This window comes from Trachurus japonicus, chromosome 22 (genome assembly GCF_045865225.1).
Source record: "Trachurus japonicus isolate A0001 chromosome 22, Traja_1.0".
In the NCBI taxonomy this organism is placed as follows: Eukaryota; Metazoa; Chordata; class Actinopteri; order Carangiformes; family Carangidae; genus Trachurus; species Trachurus japonicus.
The window spans coordinates 16,806,308-16,821,062 of record NC_140928.1 but is presented as its reverse complement, the minus strand read 5'-3'; the positions used below and the strand labels follow the sequence as shown (position 1 = coordinate 16,821,062).

Genomic DNA, 14,755 nt, shown 5'->3' with positions numbered 1-14,755 from the left:
AAGTCTAAATTTTCTGGTAAGAAGCCAAACTTCTTGGAACTGTCTGCATATGTCGGTCAATATATCTCCTCCCTCTGTGATTGTGAGAATAAAAAAGCTGTTAAAACGTATGATCTTTGTAAGCTTTACAAAATATTTATTTAAGTTTATGTTTTTTCTGTCTTGCTGTCATCCCCTGGCGTATATATGATTGTTTGGTTGTGTATTAATGTTGTATACACTTATTTCATCTAACTGTATTCAGTCCTGTGTATACTCTTGTTGTAAATAAAGTTGTTAAAAAATAAAAAATAAAAAAAAGAGCATAATACATCCATGTATAAGAGCCACAAATTTCACCTAAATAATGTTATTTGTTGTTGTGATATATTACTGCAAGTTAACGTTTGTTTAACTGCTTCCGCCACAGTTTGCCTTTTTTTCTATCTCTTCATTCTTCACTACAAATTAAAGGCAGTAGCCTAAGGTCATCCTGTACAGTCAGTCCTTTAGCTTTTTACACATAAAAGTATTTTGCTGTAAATAGCCTAGCCTTCATTTATTCGATATGTTTACATTGCTACTTTATTTTCAAATAAACTATGAAAGCAGTGATCTGATTTGTGACGGTCTATACATAGCCTATTAATCTTAAATGCCACATCTGCTGTCTGGAGATTAAAAAAAGAAAAAAAGAAAAAGAAATCTGGTGACTAATCAGTTTTTATGTAGCCTACTCCAGTGTCCACTATGTTTGAAGCTGGAGGCTTGTTTCTCAGCTATGTTTCTGCTCCATGGTTGTCACTTGCTGCAAGCAAGTTTATCTGACTCTGAGCTCTGCCATTTGTCACAGCCCCCCTTGCTGGATGTTTTCCTAATGTGGAAAAACAGTGGGCCTTCTGTGGTATCACAGTCCGTCTGGTCAGAAAGATGTTTCTCTCTCTTTCATTTCTTGTGGTCTGGTGAACCTCACATTATCAACTGAACAAACTCTTTCCATAGCAGACATGTTCAGTTGTCATGGTAAGAAAAGTATATAAATTAATACTTAAACAGTGCATTTGATTCTTTAATTGCAAATACCTATTTGTGTTGAGAGTAGTGCACCTTGTGTAAATTAGTGGTTTTATTAGATTTTGCAGTAACTTGATGGTGGTTCAACTATACATTCAAATCTGTACTGTCATTCAAGAGTTACAGTTAGGGGAGACTGGGGACAGTTGCAACACTTTTTACATTTTTCTCAGTTACTCAGAGACTATTTGGACTAGGCTCACCAAACTTTTATAGATTAAACATACATTTGTCAGCTAATTAGTCATACCATTTAAAGATGGTTACATATGACACATCAATGACAATATTAATTTGAATGGAAGAATCCAGACGTTGCAACTGACCCCAAACGTGGGGACAGACACGACACGGATAAAGGACGGTTGCAACATATTAAACATACATTAAATTTCACTCATTAGTACCTTTTGATTTTTGTCTCAATAAGCAAAGTATTCCTAAAATATACATTGTCTTACAATAATACTATAGTATGATTTAGTTATTTAGTCATATTTATCAGAGAACAGTTGGAGTTTTGTTTTGCATAGAGCATAGGCCTTGAGTCAATGTGCAGAGGTTAACAGTGGTAATGAAACTCAATAGCTCAGTGTGAGACAAGAAGAATGGAACTATTTGCAATAGCCTACAAGAAACTTTTATAAACATGTACTCTACTTTTGGATGATTTATTTACTGTATGACATCAAATAAATTTACTTTTCTCTAATTATAAAAAGGAAAATATATGTGGCTACGTCTGTCCCATAGAATAAGATACAACTACAAATTGCATATTTCATTATAGGAAGTTATCTGGAGAATTATTTTGAAATCTTAGTCTCTCGTGGTTTAATATAATTGGCTGTTCTGTTCATCATGAGGAAAAAAATAGATATATTGTGCCTATTTTAAGCTAAAAATGTTTCATTTTATACATTTGCATTTGCATAGTGCTTCCATATTCAAATGGTAGTTGTTGCAACCGTCCCCACCCTGTCAGTCATGACAAAACATCATGTACTAGCTAGACACAATGACACTGACACATGCTAACCATGTCATTTGATAGTCAACAAAACAGTGATTCAAACTAGGTAGGTTTGGATTAATTCATACAAAAGGTCAGGACAGTCTGACAAAAATACAGCTCATGAAAAAAGCTACTTTCATACCCTTAAAACAACTTTGTCTCAGTACAAGCAGGAGCAGATGCTGAATATGTCTTTTCTATTATTGGTGGGCAGAGGGTCTAACTGTGAATGTGCAGTGTGAGTGTCATCACTCTAGCATGTTTCTGATTGGAGAAATAAGGCTTGTTGCAACCGTCCCTTGTTGCAACTGTCCCCAGTCTCCCCTACTTTTTAGGAGTTTTGTAAGTTAACTACAGATTTGGGGCCAAAAAAGGACAGGAATGAGTTTCCATTTTCATTTTAGCAATGCTCCTCTTCAGCAGTTAAACCTCTTTGACCAGCCAGAGTCAGTGAAGACATGTCCAGACGATGTATTTGTCAGGCGGTTACCACCACACTTCATCTTTGTTTAGTCATGTGCAGAAGCCAAGCGTGGGCAGTGGTCACTTAGCAACGTCATCATCAAGTTAAGGAGGGATCCCATGGGCCATGGCCATACTTAGGCTATAAATGGCTCTCATGACATTTCTTTTCTTTTCTCCAGCATTAAGTGATGAACTCAGAAATCTGAAAGGCTTTTTTTTTTATAAAACTGTATTAAAATTATCGCCGAATTTGAACCAAAAAGCCTGACATGTTTCCAAAAGAATTATAAGTCAGAGACAATTTAATCATTTTTTATTTTCTTTTAAAACATACAAACACAACCTTAAAAAACAGGTGAAAAATATTAAGCAAAGTTAACAATGAAACTACGGACAACACAGACATAGTAATCAAATGCATTAAAAAACACAAGGCACTAACCACAGCTTACACCTCTCCATCTCTGAGGAACTACACATGTTAATGGAGGCAACAAGTCGACCAACACGGGTGCAAAGTAAATCAATTACCTTGGTAAAAAAAAAGTGCTTTTCATAGGAGAGAGGTTCCCACCAAATGGAGGCATGCGTCTCATATTCACCGTTCCAGCATACCTCCCATAATCTAATGACCTAGTTTACAAAAGGAGAGTGCTTATCTCTCGAGAGGAACAGCCGTTACAGTGTCAATCTACAAGAATTCACACAAGAATGAACTTGTATTTCTTAATAATATATTCAAATGTACCACATAAAAAAAGCTGGTGAATTGTCAAAGTACTATTACGGCACCAGCCCAGGATTTTACCACCAGTCTTCTTCTATCGGTCCTTTTGTCTTTAGTGGAAACCCATACGAAGACTAGACTTCAGCTGCTTTTGTCCAACCAAGCACTCACTGCAGGAAAGTTAAACCGAGGCCCTTTGGTTCACCAGCCAGCATATACAGGTTCTGCATCACAGGGTATCCCATAGTACCGACCTTGAGGTCGCTCTTTACGTAATAATGGAGCTCGGGCTAGAGTCAGCTCTCCGTCATTGTCCCTCCGTCGACGCAGAACCATTAAAATTATGAAGAGTAAAGCCACTGGAAAAGGAGATAATAAGAAGAAGAAAAAAAACGTTACGGGGAAAGATCATCTACAGTTGAGCTTGTTAGATATACACAAAGGATGCATTGATGCACAAGCATGATTCTTATTTTGTTTCATTATGTCTTGTTTGCCAATAATGTGGTCTCAGTGTGTAAGGGCAGAAACATAATCTTTTTCCAGCAAGCAAAAAGAAAAGTTGTATTGTTTCCATGAGGCCAAATAACCAAAGGACTCATTACATAAAGTCTCTTTGACATAAACTACATTAGTACAATGTTTAGTTCTTTATGAAATGTGCTTACAGATTGCAGAAAATAGGTGTGCCTAATGTTATCCAAACCATTAGTTTATCAAACACAAGCTTTTAATACATACTGGAAAGAAACAGTTTTGCATATAATCAGATTATATAAATGTGGGCCATTGCAGACTGAAGCTTGTTAGTTTTAAAAGCAATCAGTTTGAAAAGCAAAATTGTAATGACAGAGCGTTTTTACATGGTGTTGAGTAGCGGCAAGATAAATTACTGAAATATCTGCAGAGCATATTGTGTATTGAATACAACAAAGGGGTCAAATTGAGTGTTGTTTTTTTTTTTCCACTTCTTTTTTATATGCAACATTACTTACCTCCTCCTCCAATAACTAATAGAGCAATAGTGACAGGAGCCAGTTCACAAGTGTCCCCTGCTTTTCGGAAGAAGGTCTCCATGCAGTAGCCTGGCGCCAAGCTGCCCTCCGGACAGAAGGCATCGTTTGGACACAGGATGGGGGTCACGTCTGGACTCTGGAAGAAACAGTGAGATGTAGGACAAACGTGCAGCACATCTCTCAAACGTACACAATAAGTGTGGAGGGGGGGCGCAGCACTCACGGGACAGTAGTGATTCTCTGGGCAGATATCGCAGCTTTCCTGGCCCCAGTGGATCTGGAAGAAGCCACTGCCACAAATTTGACACATGGTCTGATGAGGAGCCTTGTGCATGCCTGTAAAGAAAAAACAAAACAAAAAAAAACCCACATATGACCTGGATGGATATTTATTCTCCTTCTTTTCTGTAATGAGCTGCAGCAAGCACTCTATTTATGTTCCCCGTAGCTTTTTATGTTTGTGTACCTGGTCGACATTGTGTGCAGTCCTTAGCAGAGGTCTGTAGAGCCTCTGTTCCTCCCGGACACATCTGACACTCTGTACAACCAGAGGAGCTGCAAAAGAGTGTTTCTGACCGTGAATGGACACAATTCAGATCTGGTTTATTTAAAGCCATAGTTGCAGCTTCGCAGTTTAAACTAGTTTGCTGCTTCCTGAGAAAAGGTTTGATAATAGGACATTGCTTTGACAAACAACAATCACGTCAAACGCTGCCAAATTATGAAAAATCGTTGTAAATTGTTATCGGTTGGTGCAGTTCGACTTGTTTGGACAATTATTAAAACTAAAGATTAAATAGACCTCCCCAAGAGCCAAACACAATATTTCTATCCAGTGAAAACAAGCTGTTGTGGCAGCAGCCCAAGAGCTCGCTGGTGGACACTGGCAGTAATGGATGGAGGCTTTCAGGCTTGGCAAGACCAAGAAATCTTCTTCCCTAATAAACCAGGCAGACTGTTGCTTTTACTGGCGCAGAAACAAAAGTTGAGTTGTGGGTGGAGTTCGGTGAGGCCATGCAAAGGAGTTTTTAGTTGGCTCCAAAATCATGAGACGACCATGTTGAAGAGCTGAGCCTAAAGGTGAATTTCTTGGTTTTCACTTGTAGTCATGAACTTTGAGGTTAATGTCCAATTATTCTGAAAAATGTTGCGACGGGTAAAGCAACGTTCTCCTGAACCCACACGCCATCTCATACTTTTTTTTTTACATTCCCTTGTATGAGCCACGGATACATGATCATACATGCCGTGAAATTTGTGTGCCTTCTGCTGATGATTCAAAGCAGTAACTGTGCAAATGTCCGCCTGCGTGTGTGTGTGTGTTTGTGTGTGTGTGCTGCCAAACATGACCATGGGATTGAAGCATGTGATGTTCGATCCACATTATTAGATAAGTGATTTTCCCAAAACACAGAGATAGTTATGAAAGATTCATCAACACTGATCCTGGTGGTCGAAAACAAGTGATATTCGAGTGCATCTTACTTGCAAAAACTTCCCAGTGCACATGGTGCGCATGAGGTCGAACTCGCCTGTGATGAGTAGAAACCTGGAAGCAGCAGAAACAAAATAACTCAAAACATGATTCATGTTTTTCTCTCAAGTTTTAGATATATGAAACTATGCTCTGATCATTATCTGTACAAATTATTCATATGCAAATTAAGCTTCCTTTCTCATTGGTTTGGTAGAAACATTTTAAATGTACAAGTCATATTTTTTTAACAATAAGCTCACTGCTGCTTTTGACTGAAGGAATGTAAAAAGTTACTCATTTACAGCACTACTGTGAGTTTTTGTCCATGGCTAAATAAACACACCTGGTGAACAACTTGTGCAACTGTCACCACCAGTGTTATTGTTGAAGGATCCACGAGGACAGGGGTGACAGAGTGGACTTCCAGTGAAACTGTAGGTGTAGGTGCAAAAATATACGTCAAACCGAGCAGGGAAGTAGACAGTGCCATAGAAAATGAAAGAAAATGTTGAATTTGTAAATATAACATGTGTCATTACTTTGTGTAGAAGCCCTGGTTGCAGGGCAAACATTGCTGCTGTCCAGCAAGTGGCTGATAGAAACCTCTGTTGCATGGGAGGCAGGCTCCAGAAAATAGACAGAGCCCGGGGTCAGCACAGCACACACACAGCAGGGTGTCTGGAGAGGAATAGAGGAAAAACATCTCTTTAAACTTTGACTTCATGGATCACAAACACGCAGTTAAAAAGAACCAAAATGGTGGCCTAGAAGTCAGATGACATGTGGTGGTGTCGTCGACTCACTGTTGTCGTACTGCGATCCTGGTGCACAAGGCTCACAAGTGGACGTGTTGAACGCAGCGCAGCCTGGGGTTGTGCTGCTGAGAATCACGGGAGTTGGAGTCGGACTGAGACTGGTCACGTTCTCAATGAAAGTGGTGCTAATCACAGCAGGACTGAGTGTGGTCTGGCTCACCACCAGGCCTGCAGGAGAGAGACATACAGTAGGTGTTTAGAGTCTGACACTACAGTACAGGGACAAATCTGCGAGGTTAAACAACAACTTGGGTCACCTACTGCAACTTTTATTCAATTGACTTAATGTTTTGAAATGTATATCACTATTTCTTTTTCAAGGCATTTACAGTAACAACCTTTATTAAGTGGTCTATCTAAGTAGATCCAAAGTGAATTCATGTTCTGATCACAGATCCAGACTCGGACACATAAACAAGACAAGAATCTTGGGTGGGTTATTGTTAGCAGTATCTGCATTCCTGTGATATCTTAAAGTTAAACCACTCCACAAAATCTGAAGTATAACATTCACCCAGAGAGAAAGTGGAGGCAACAGGTATAAGCACGTCAGTGAAACAGAGCCCATATTGTGGGGGTAATCACATTAGCCATGTGCTTAAATGCTTTCTTGAATAGGGGCCATCCTACTCATGAAATGCAATTATTCAGAAAGAGGGTCATGTGATTTCTCTGGTTCAGTCTCCTCTGGGTTGGCAACATTTCGCTCTCAAACTATTTAAGTGGCAGAAAGAAATGCTGTAATCCTGATCCTGATCCTAAATCAAAAAAAAAAAAAAAAAAGGATACAGCACCAGTTTCAACTAAACAATAGAGAGAGAACAGCACAACAGAAACCCACTAAGTTGGTACACTAATTAACTCATTTTCCACAAGAACAAACTTTTTTTTTTTATGGAGGTCTGGGTTCAGAAAGTCCTTCTTACTAAGATAAAACTTGAGGAAAAACGAGCTCTCTTAAAAATGTTTTTAAATTAATCATCCTGCTAAAACAATCCTGTCAATTACAAGTAAAGCAACGCATGAACTTGAATCATAATATGAGTCACACAATTGTCCAAATATATTCTTTGACACTGCGTAAGTCTGTAGGCCTACTGTCTGCATTGCAATATCTTTCAAACTATGATCGTATGAATAGTAAATATATCTAGCCTACTTATACAGCCTACCTATATCTCTATCTCTATAATAAACCCACAGTGTTCTTCATTGTGCATATTAAAGCAGTTATTTCTATCACCGACAAGAGTTGAATGGACCTCACCTATGAAACAAGTGGCGGCTATCACAGGCAGAAGTCCCCGACTCTCCATCCTCCACATCTTATTATGACCGAGTGCGACCACCAGACAGGGTCCGTCTACAGCAGCATCTCATCCCTGACAAGTGGCCGCTGCCTCGCCTTTGTTTCCTGCCTGCCGAGGACGCGATCGAGCAGACTTCTTCTCTCGCACTGGGCTCAGTCCTCTCATCAGTGTCATATGACAAAATACACATCATGTGATTTTGCTTTAGAAGGAAAAACTGAGCCGTTTCGGGCTAGATCCAGTCTGAGCTCTGGTTGTTGTGACACGGAGCAGCCACCAGGGGCGCCACTGCTCCTTGTATGGTTTGGATTGTGCATTAGATTTATGTTTTTTTTTTTGTTTATTTTTAGTATGTCTTATATATTGCTTAATGTATAGTAAGTATATGATATCTTGCCTTTTCCACATTAAAATATAAATAATACTGAGGATAACTAATATATGATCAATAAAACTAATTAAAACTAACTAAAAATATAGATATTTATATAGAATATATTTTTGTAATTATATACTTATATGGATAATGATGTAGTATATATTTAATTTTGTAATTATATATTTATATAGATATTTATTAAGGTTACACATGGTATATACTTATATAGGTCTATTATGTACTGTAGTTAGGATGTATAGTTGCAAACCAAAGAGCAGATAAAAGGGGTGGGAAATTAAAATAAGTATTGTACTTCTTCCCACTTCCTTTTTCGAACAATGTGCGGTGTTTTGTTATGTCTTAGCTCTTTATTTTAATATTTTGTTGGGTTTTTCTCTTTTTTTTCTATCTATTGTATGTACAATAGTTACATACAATTTCTTTTATTTTTATTTTTATACATGTTCGAAAATAAAATACATTCATTCATTCATTCATTCATTCAAAACAGGACGGCAAGATACCACCACGTCATATCCTCAGACTTGACAGTGACCTCTACCTCTATATTATTTTATAAACAATATTGTTTAGTTTAGTTTAGTTTATTTAGATCCCCATTAGCTTTTGCCACGCAGCAGCTATTCTTCCTGGGGTCTTTTCATCATAATAAATGACAAATACAAACCATTAACACACAACACATTAATACATAAAACAGAAAATACATACAGAAAACACATACTCAATACAAAAACAAAACATCCAAGACAAACACTTAACATGATATATTACCCGCTCCTACATTGAATCACTACACAACAAGGATACCAGGACCCAATTTACAAATAGGCTACTAATGGTCAAAATTGCGATCAAAATAATAATCTCTTAGTTTCATTTTAAAACTAACCATGTTTCTTTGTTGTATAACATAATTCGGAAGGGCATTCCACTCCTTCATAGCTCGATATAATACTGTACCTTGAGAGAGTGCCCTGGGTAAAATAAAATAACCTCCAGCAGCATGTCGAGTTGAATAATTATGTATGTTTGAACTAAAAGACAATTTTCTATACAAAATGTATGGTTTTGACTTTTGAGTATGGCAATATTGTCACCATAAAAGTCTTGTTTTCACTGAAGAATTTAAATTGTGATGTAAAAATGTTACATAAGTTTGCTTTTAAAGGCCTACATTCTCTCTCTCTTTTGACAAATGACACATCTTGATGAGTAATTATTTGTGACATTTTCTACAGTAACCTCTCACCAAAACAGAAATAACACCCACGTTGTAATGGGGGAAGGGAACTTTTCTTCACAAGTCACAAGATGCATGTCCACTTCTCGTTTCATATCATACTGTATATACACAACACAGGTGGTTGGAATTTTAAAAATAAAAAACCCCAGCATGGTGACGTTTCAAGGGAGTTTTATCCTCGTCATGAAGCCTACAGAGGACAAAACGAAGCTTAGGTCAACATTTAACACTAATGTGACTGTTTAAGTGAAGAAAACAGTAATGGATGGAAGTGAATGGTGATAAATCACAATGGCAGTGATAGTTTAAAGCGGTTTTAATTAACAATCTCAGTCAAATTAACAATGTAACAAGAGATGAAACAAATGATTCCGTGCATTTCTCTGCTGGCAGAAGATTCATCACTGATCTGTCTAATCTAAAATTAAACATTCATAGGCCTGAGGAACATGTTGCACATGTTCATGTCTTAAGTGTTTCCCTCTGAGAAACAGCATAAGGAGCTTCCTTCTGGACATGATGCTCTAAACTCAGCTCCAGCTCCTCCCAGCTCGTCTCCTTCAAGCTTTTCTGGCAGGAAGAGAAACAGAAAGACGAATGAGGAAGATGATCTTCTCGCTGCTGGGATGAACATTTCAAATTTCAAACACTGATTCAATCAGATAGAACTCATTGTTCACTTTCTGTTTTGGATTTTATACTCACTTTGCTGTGCACCGGCTGCTCACAGCTCTTAGTCTTGTTGCTTTCAGTTTGCTTCAGCCTTCTGCGCTCTTGTTGTTTCTCCTCCAGCTTCCTCTGCAGAGCCAAGAGTGTCTCGTCTTGAGGGACGGTGAGCCGAAACTCCCGCGTGGCTTTCTTCTCCTCCTTCCTGCAGTGCAATTTGCCAAAGTATTTCATTCATGTCTGTGTTATGTTTGTGCGTTTGTATGTCGGCCTTCCTCTGTCCACATTTTCCCACTGCCGTAATGAAATCAGAGCCAAACATTATCCTGACCTTATGGCCGCGGCCTGTGCCAGTGCTCTCCTGTGGAGGTCGATGGTGTCCATCTGCTCCAACAGCAGCTGTTTCTTGTTCTGCCTCACCTCCAGGATCTGTTCCCGTTTCTCCTGCTGCTCTGTTTGCTGGACCTCCTTCAGCAGGGCCAGCCGCTCCTTCAGCTCGGCCAGGGACATCTCCCCCAGCAGCTCGTGGCCTGCAGTCTGACACAGGACAAACAGGTTAACCGAGGATCAGCCGGAGTGAAAGTCTGTGAAAAGTGAGAGGTCACACCCTCCCTGTCTTTCTCTCACCTCCGTGTCATCAAAATTCTTGACTCTAATGTGAGGCAGCGACTCAATAGTGCGGATTTCACGGATAATTTCAAATTTTCTGCTCAGTTCTGCCTGTGCTTCCTCCAGTGCCTGACGAAGGAGCTCTCGACTCTGCTCTGAGACTTCTTTCACTGTGAAATTGGCGAGAAATTATTGAGGTTAGAAAAGGAAATCATGAAAACAAAAGGAAATTATATCGCAGGTGATGTCAAACAAGGCGCACCTATACTTTGCTTGAATTTCTGTATCTTTTCTTTTGCTGTTTTTGAGCTCTTGTGTCCTTCTGCCACTTGTTGCACCAAGTCTCTCATTTCCTTTTCCTCCTGCAACCTTTTGTCAGCATATCTCCGCATCAGCTCTGCTGTCTAGGAGACACAACAAAGCAGCCATAAAGAAATACATTTTTTATGCGTAACTGTAAATCCCTTTACAATGACTTCTTTGGGGGATGCTTGTAGAGAACAGAGATGCCTTTGTGTGATTTAATGCACTGTGTCATCTTCTCTAAATGCCTTTTCTTTTTAGTCGTTGAGGGAGCTTTACAAACCTCTTCCTTCTTCAGCTGAGCGGTCCTCTGGTTGCGCTCCATTACGCGTTTGCCGGCCATAGCCGCTTCCTCATAACTGATGCGTCCCTCCAGACGCTTGCGCTCAATCTTGGCCAACTCCTCCTGAAGGTTTTTCTCACGCATCTCCTTTTGCCACTGAAGGAAGGGAGAGGGGTCCCGAGCCCCTGCTATCAAACGCTCCACCCTGGGGTGCGCAGAAACACATTAAAAACAGCAACACAAGACAAGATGGTCACGTAAAGCAGAAACTGAATTAATTAATCAAATTATTTTTAATTTAGTCGTGTTTTATGCAAGTTAAAGATCATTGTGACATGGGCTATTCCTTTAAAATAGGTCAAGGAGTGGCAGGTTAAAGGGATAGTAGCATTTTTTAAAAGTGGGGTTGTATGATCTACAAATAGCCCCTAAGTACTTTAATTGCAGTAGAAGACTCTCTGCACTCCTCCCGTTAGCAACGCCAGCCCATAACCCTGCCCAGAGATTTACAACATACATTGTTGTGAATGGACCCAAAGAAACGGCCTATTTTCACGGCCTAAAAGAGGTTTTACCTGAAAAAAAATACACAGTTCCATTGTTCACTATAATATAATTTTTTCCAGCCCCTCAAAGTGCAGGAAAAACACAGTTTTTATTTGGACCTAACCAACTCACGTATCCCTCCGCCCAGGGTTAGCGCCCGCCGATCAGCAGTTGGTTAGGTCCAAATAAAAACTGTGTTTTTCCTGCACTTTGAAGGGCTGGAAAAAAATATATTATAGCGAACAATGGAACTGTGTTTTTTTTTTTTCTCAGGTAAAACCTCTTTTAGGCCGTGAAAATAGGCCGTTTCTTTGGGTCCATTCACAACACTGTATGTTGTAAATCTCTGGGCAGGGCTATGGGCTGGCGTTGCTAACGGAAGGAGTGTAGACAGTCTTCTACTGCAATTAAAGTACTTAGGGGCTATTTGTAGATCATACAACCCCACTTTAAAAAAAATGCTACTATCCCTTTAACACTGAGCCGTACCTCTGCAGCTCCTCCTCCACCTGACGGTCATACAGTGCCCCCTGCCTCAGGATGGCTGCACTGTTGAGTTTGATGGGCCAGTTGTTGGTCTAACAGCACAATGAACACATGCAATAAATGAATATTAATATAAAGCGCGCACACAATAGTTACTACTTATATAACACACACAAGACGAAGCTCTCACCTTGTTCCTGGAGGGGCATTCAGAGCTATGAAATGAACGGGAGTTGACCTTTGAATCCAAGTCTTCCTTAATCTGAGACATAAGTCGCTGGAATTCAAGTGATGGTTCAGCAGAGAAGCAAGGGATCAATAAAAATGACTAAAAAATGAATAAATTATAAATCACAAGTCAGTTACAGAAGATAGTCCTTACCTTGGTGCGTACAGACTTCTGTGGATTTACACATCTGAACTGTTTTATATTTGCCTCATACAGCAGCTCCTTTGGTGAAACATAACAAAGACATGTAAGTACGCAAACATCAGTGCTTAATATTATGTAGCCTAATAATGATGTTACAATATCAACATCATCTTCAATCTTTTTCAGTGTTTTATTGTTGCTTTATTGATAAGGCGGCTGTTGATTCACACCTGTCAAATCTCTCCTGTGTTGTAATATGTTTATATACTAATTCGTATTTGACCTTTTTAGATGTTGTGGCATTTTTCTGATGATAACTTCATTTGCTTTCAAATACTGTACCTCAGCCTTTTGACGGTTCTGTTGCTTTATTTCCTTTATCATCTCCATCTCCTTTGGGGCCTTGTATGTGCTGTTTGGTACCTGCAAAACAAAACCTGACCTGATTTATGTCGTCTTAAATGAAAAACACAAAACAACAGAAGTTCGTCAACATGTAAGCTAACTATGAGGCAATGTTTGAAGAAAATTCTGTGTGTGTGAGGCTGACTGGTTTGGATTTTTCCTGCTGTGGGATGATCTCAACTGCAGGCAGGGGCTGAGGTTTGGGTTTGGTGAGGGGAAACTCCTGCGGCTCAGTGGTTTTGGTAGGAACTTTCTTGACATGACCGCCTTGGGATATTTTGACAGCAAGCTGGTCAATGAGAATATCAATCTCAGGGCGCCACCTAAAGGACAAATAGACAAGTGCTCCTGTATTTTGTCTTCATGTATAACCTCGGATTGATTTTATGGGACTTTCTTTATACCTGAGCAGGGGGAAGATCCACTGTTTCTCCACATAGGCAGCATCGTAGATATTATTCCACTCCGCTTGTATCCTTGTGGTGAGGTTTGTGAAGAAGAAATTCAGGAACTACAATTAAACACAACACATACACAGAGTGCAAAGTTGCTTTTGATTGCTGATTCTTTCCAGTTCAACAACAGGGGTGTGTTCAGAAAAAAAACAAAACAAATGTGTTTCTTACTGGGTGTATCTTCTTAGTATCCAGAGATTTGACAATGTTGCTGAAACACTGAAGCCCAATTTCATCAAGTTCAAATGTGGCAAGGTAACAGATGACTGAAAAACAACATAATGTTATAAATATCACTGTTTTATTCTGAGTGAAATGAGGGTTTGTGATTGTTTACTTCATTGACTTACTGATAAACTGGCTGCGATCACCTCTGGATAAGCATTTCCCATTCTGCCCATAGAAGACATTGATAACTACGTCCAGTAACTTTTTGTGCTCGATGCATCCAGACACTAAATCAAGTATGAACTGCTTCTGTTGAGCATCCAGGCTCTGTAACAAATAACAACATTGTGCAGGGCTTATAATTATTTAGAAAATGTGCATGAACAAGCAGTAGCCTATCAGGACTTTTACCTGAGTTTACCCACCTGCAGATCCTTTGAAGCATCTTCAATGAAGTCATCCAAACACTGTCTGCCAGCGCTGAACTTATCGAGCAACACAATGGCCTCCTTGACAAGTGATCCATAGCTTGATGCCATCTCTGATCGACCTGCAGATACAGCAGTTAGTGAAGACTGTGGGGAAAAGATCTACTCTTGCGGAAAAGGCCAGAGAAATACAGATATTATTTTTAGAAAAATATATACGGTAGCTCTCAGTTCTACCTGAGAGAGACTGAAGTAGTTGCTACATGCATAGCCTACTAAAAACTCCCAGGAAGATTCACGGCGCAGTTTGTTTTTTAGCTCGAACCGTTGCCATTCAGTCGTTGCTTAGCAACACACTGGTGTAAACAGAAATGTGTCCCAGCTCCAACAAATAAGAAACACTTTAAAAAATACGAGTAATATCGACATATGAGGGATTAACGAGCTTTATTTTTTAATTACTAAGCTGTTTTGTTCACTAGATACGAAAAACATTCATGGTTTTAATC

General features: G+C 39.3%; 2 protein-coding genes across 3 annotated transcripts; both read right to left on the bottom strand.

Annotated features, from left to right (window-relative positions):
* Window positions 1-2,830: 2,830 nt before the first annotated feature.
* On the bottom strand, window positions 2,831-8,054 carry LOC146963817 (uncharacterized). Of its 2 annotated transcripts, XM_085767739.1 has the most exons (9): window positions 7,836-8,054; window positions 6,557-6,736; window positions 6,293-6,431; window positions 6,097-6,185; window positions 5,762-5,825; window positions 4,743-4,831; window positions 4,500-4,612; window positions 4,256-4,412; window positions 2,831-3,619 (listed from the first exon to the last, which is right to left on the bottom strand). In XM_085767739.1, exons 1-9 carry the CDS (start codon window positions 7,891-7,893, stop codon window positions 3,462-3,464), a joined length of 1,047 nt encoding a protein of 348 aa, XP_085623865.1. In that variant the 5' UTR covers window positions 7,894-8,054; the 3' UTR covers window positions 2,831-3,461. The 2 variants fall into 2 exon arrangements, with proteins under 2 accessions (XP_085623865.1, XP_085623864.1); XM_085767738.1 differs by having other exon boundaries at window positions 3,224-3,619; window positions 4,256-4,612; window positions 7,836-7,908.
* Window positions 8,055-9,822: 1,768 nt separating this feature from the next.
* cfap99 (cilia and flagella associated protein 99) lies at window positions 9,823-14,596 on the bottom strand. Its single transcript, XM_085767839.1, has 16 exons — window positions 14,484-14,596; window positions 14,244-14,368; window positions 14,001-14,145; window positions 13,822-13,916; window positions 13,600-13,706; window positions 13,341-13,518; window positions 13,133-13,213; window positions 12,800-12,868; window positions 12,608-12,694; window positions 12,421-12,509; window positions 11,386-11,590; window positions 11,062-11,203; window positions 10,818-10,969; window positions 10,522-10,727; window positions 10,230-10,395; window positions 9,823-10,094 (listed from the first exon to the last, which is right to left on the bottom strand). Exons 2-16 carry the CDS (start codon window positions 14,355-14,357, stop codon window positions 9,987-9,989), a joined length of 1,944 nt encoding a protein of 647 aa, XP_085623965.1. The 5' UTR covers window positions 14,358-14,368; window positions 14,484-14,596; the 3' UTR covers window positions 9,823-9,986.
* Between the last annotated feature and the right edge of the window lie 159 nt (window positions 14,597-14,755).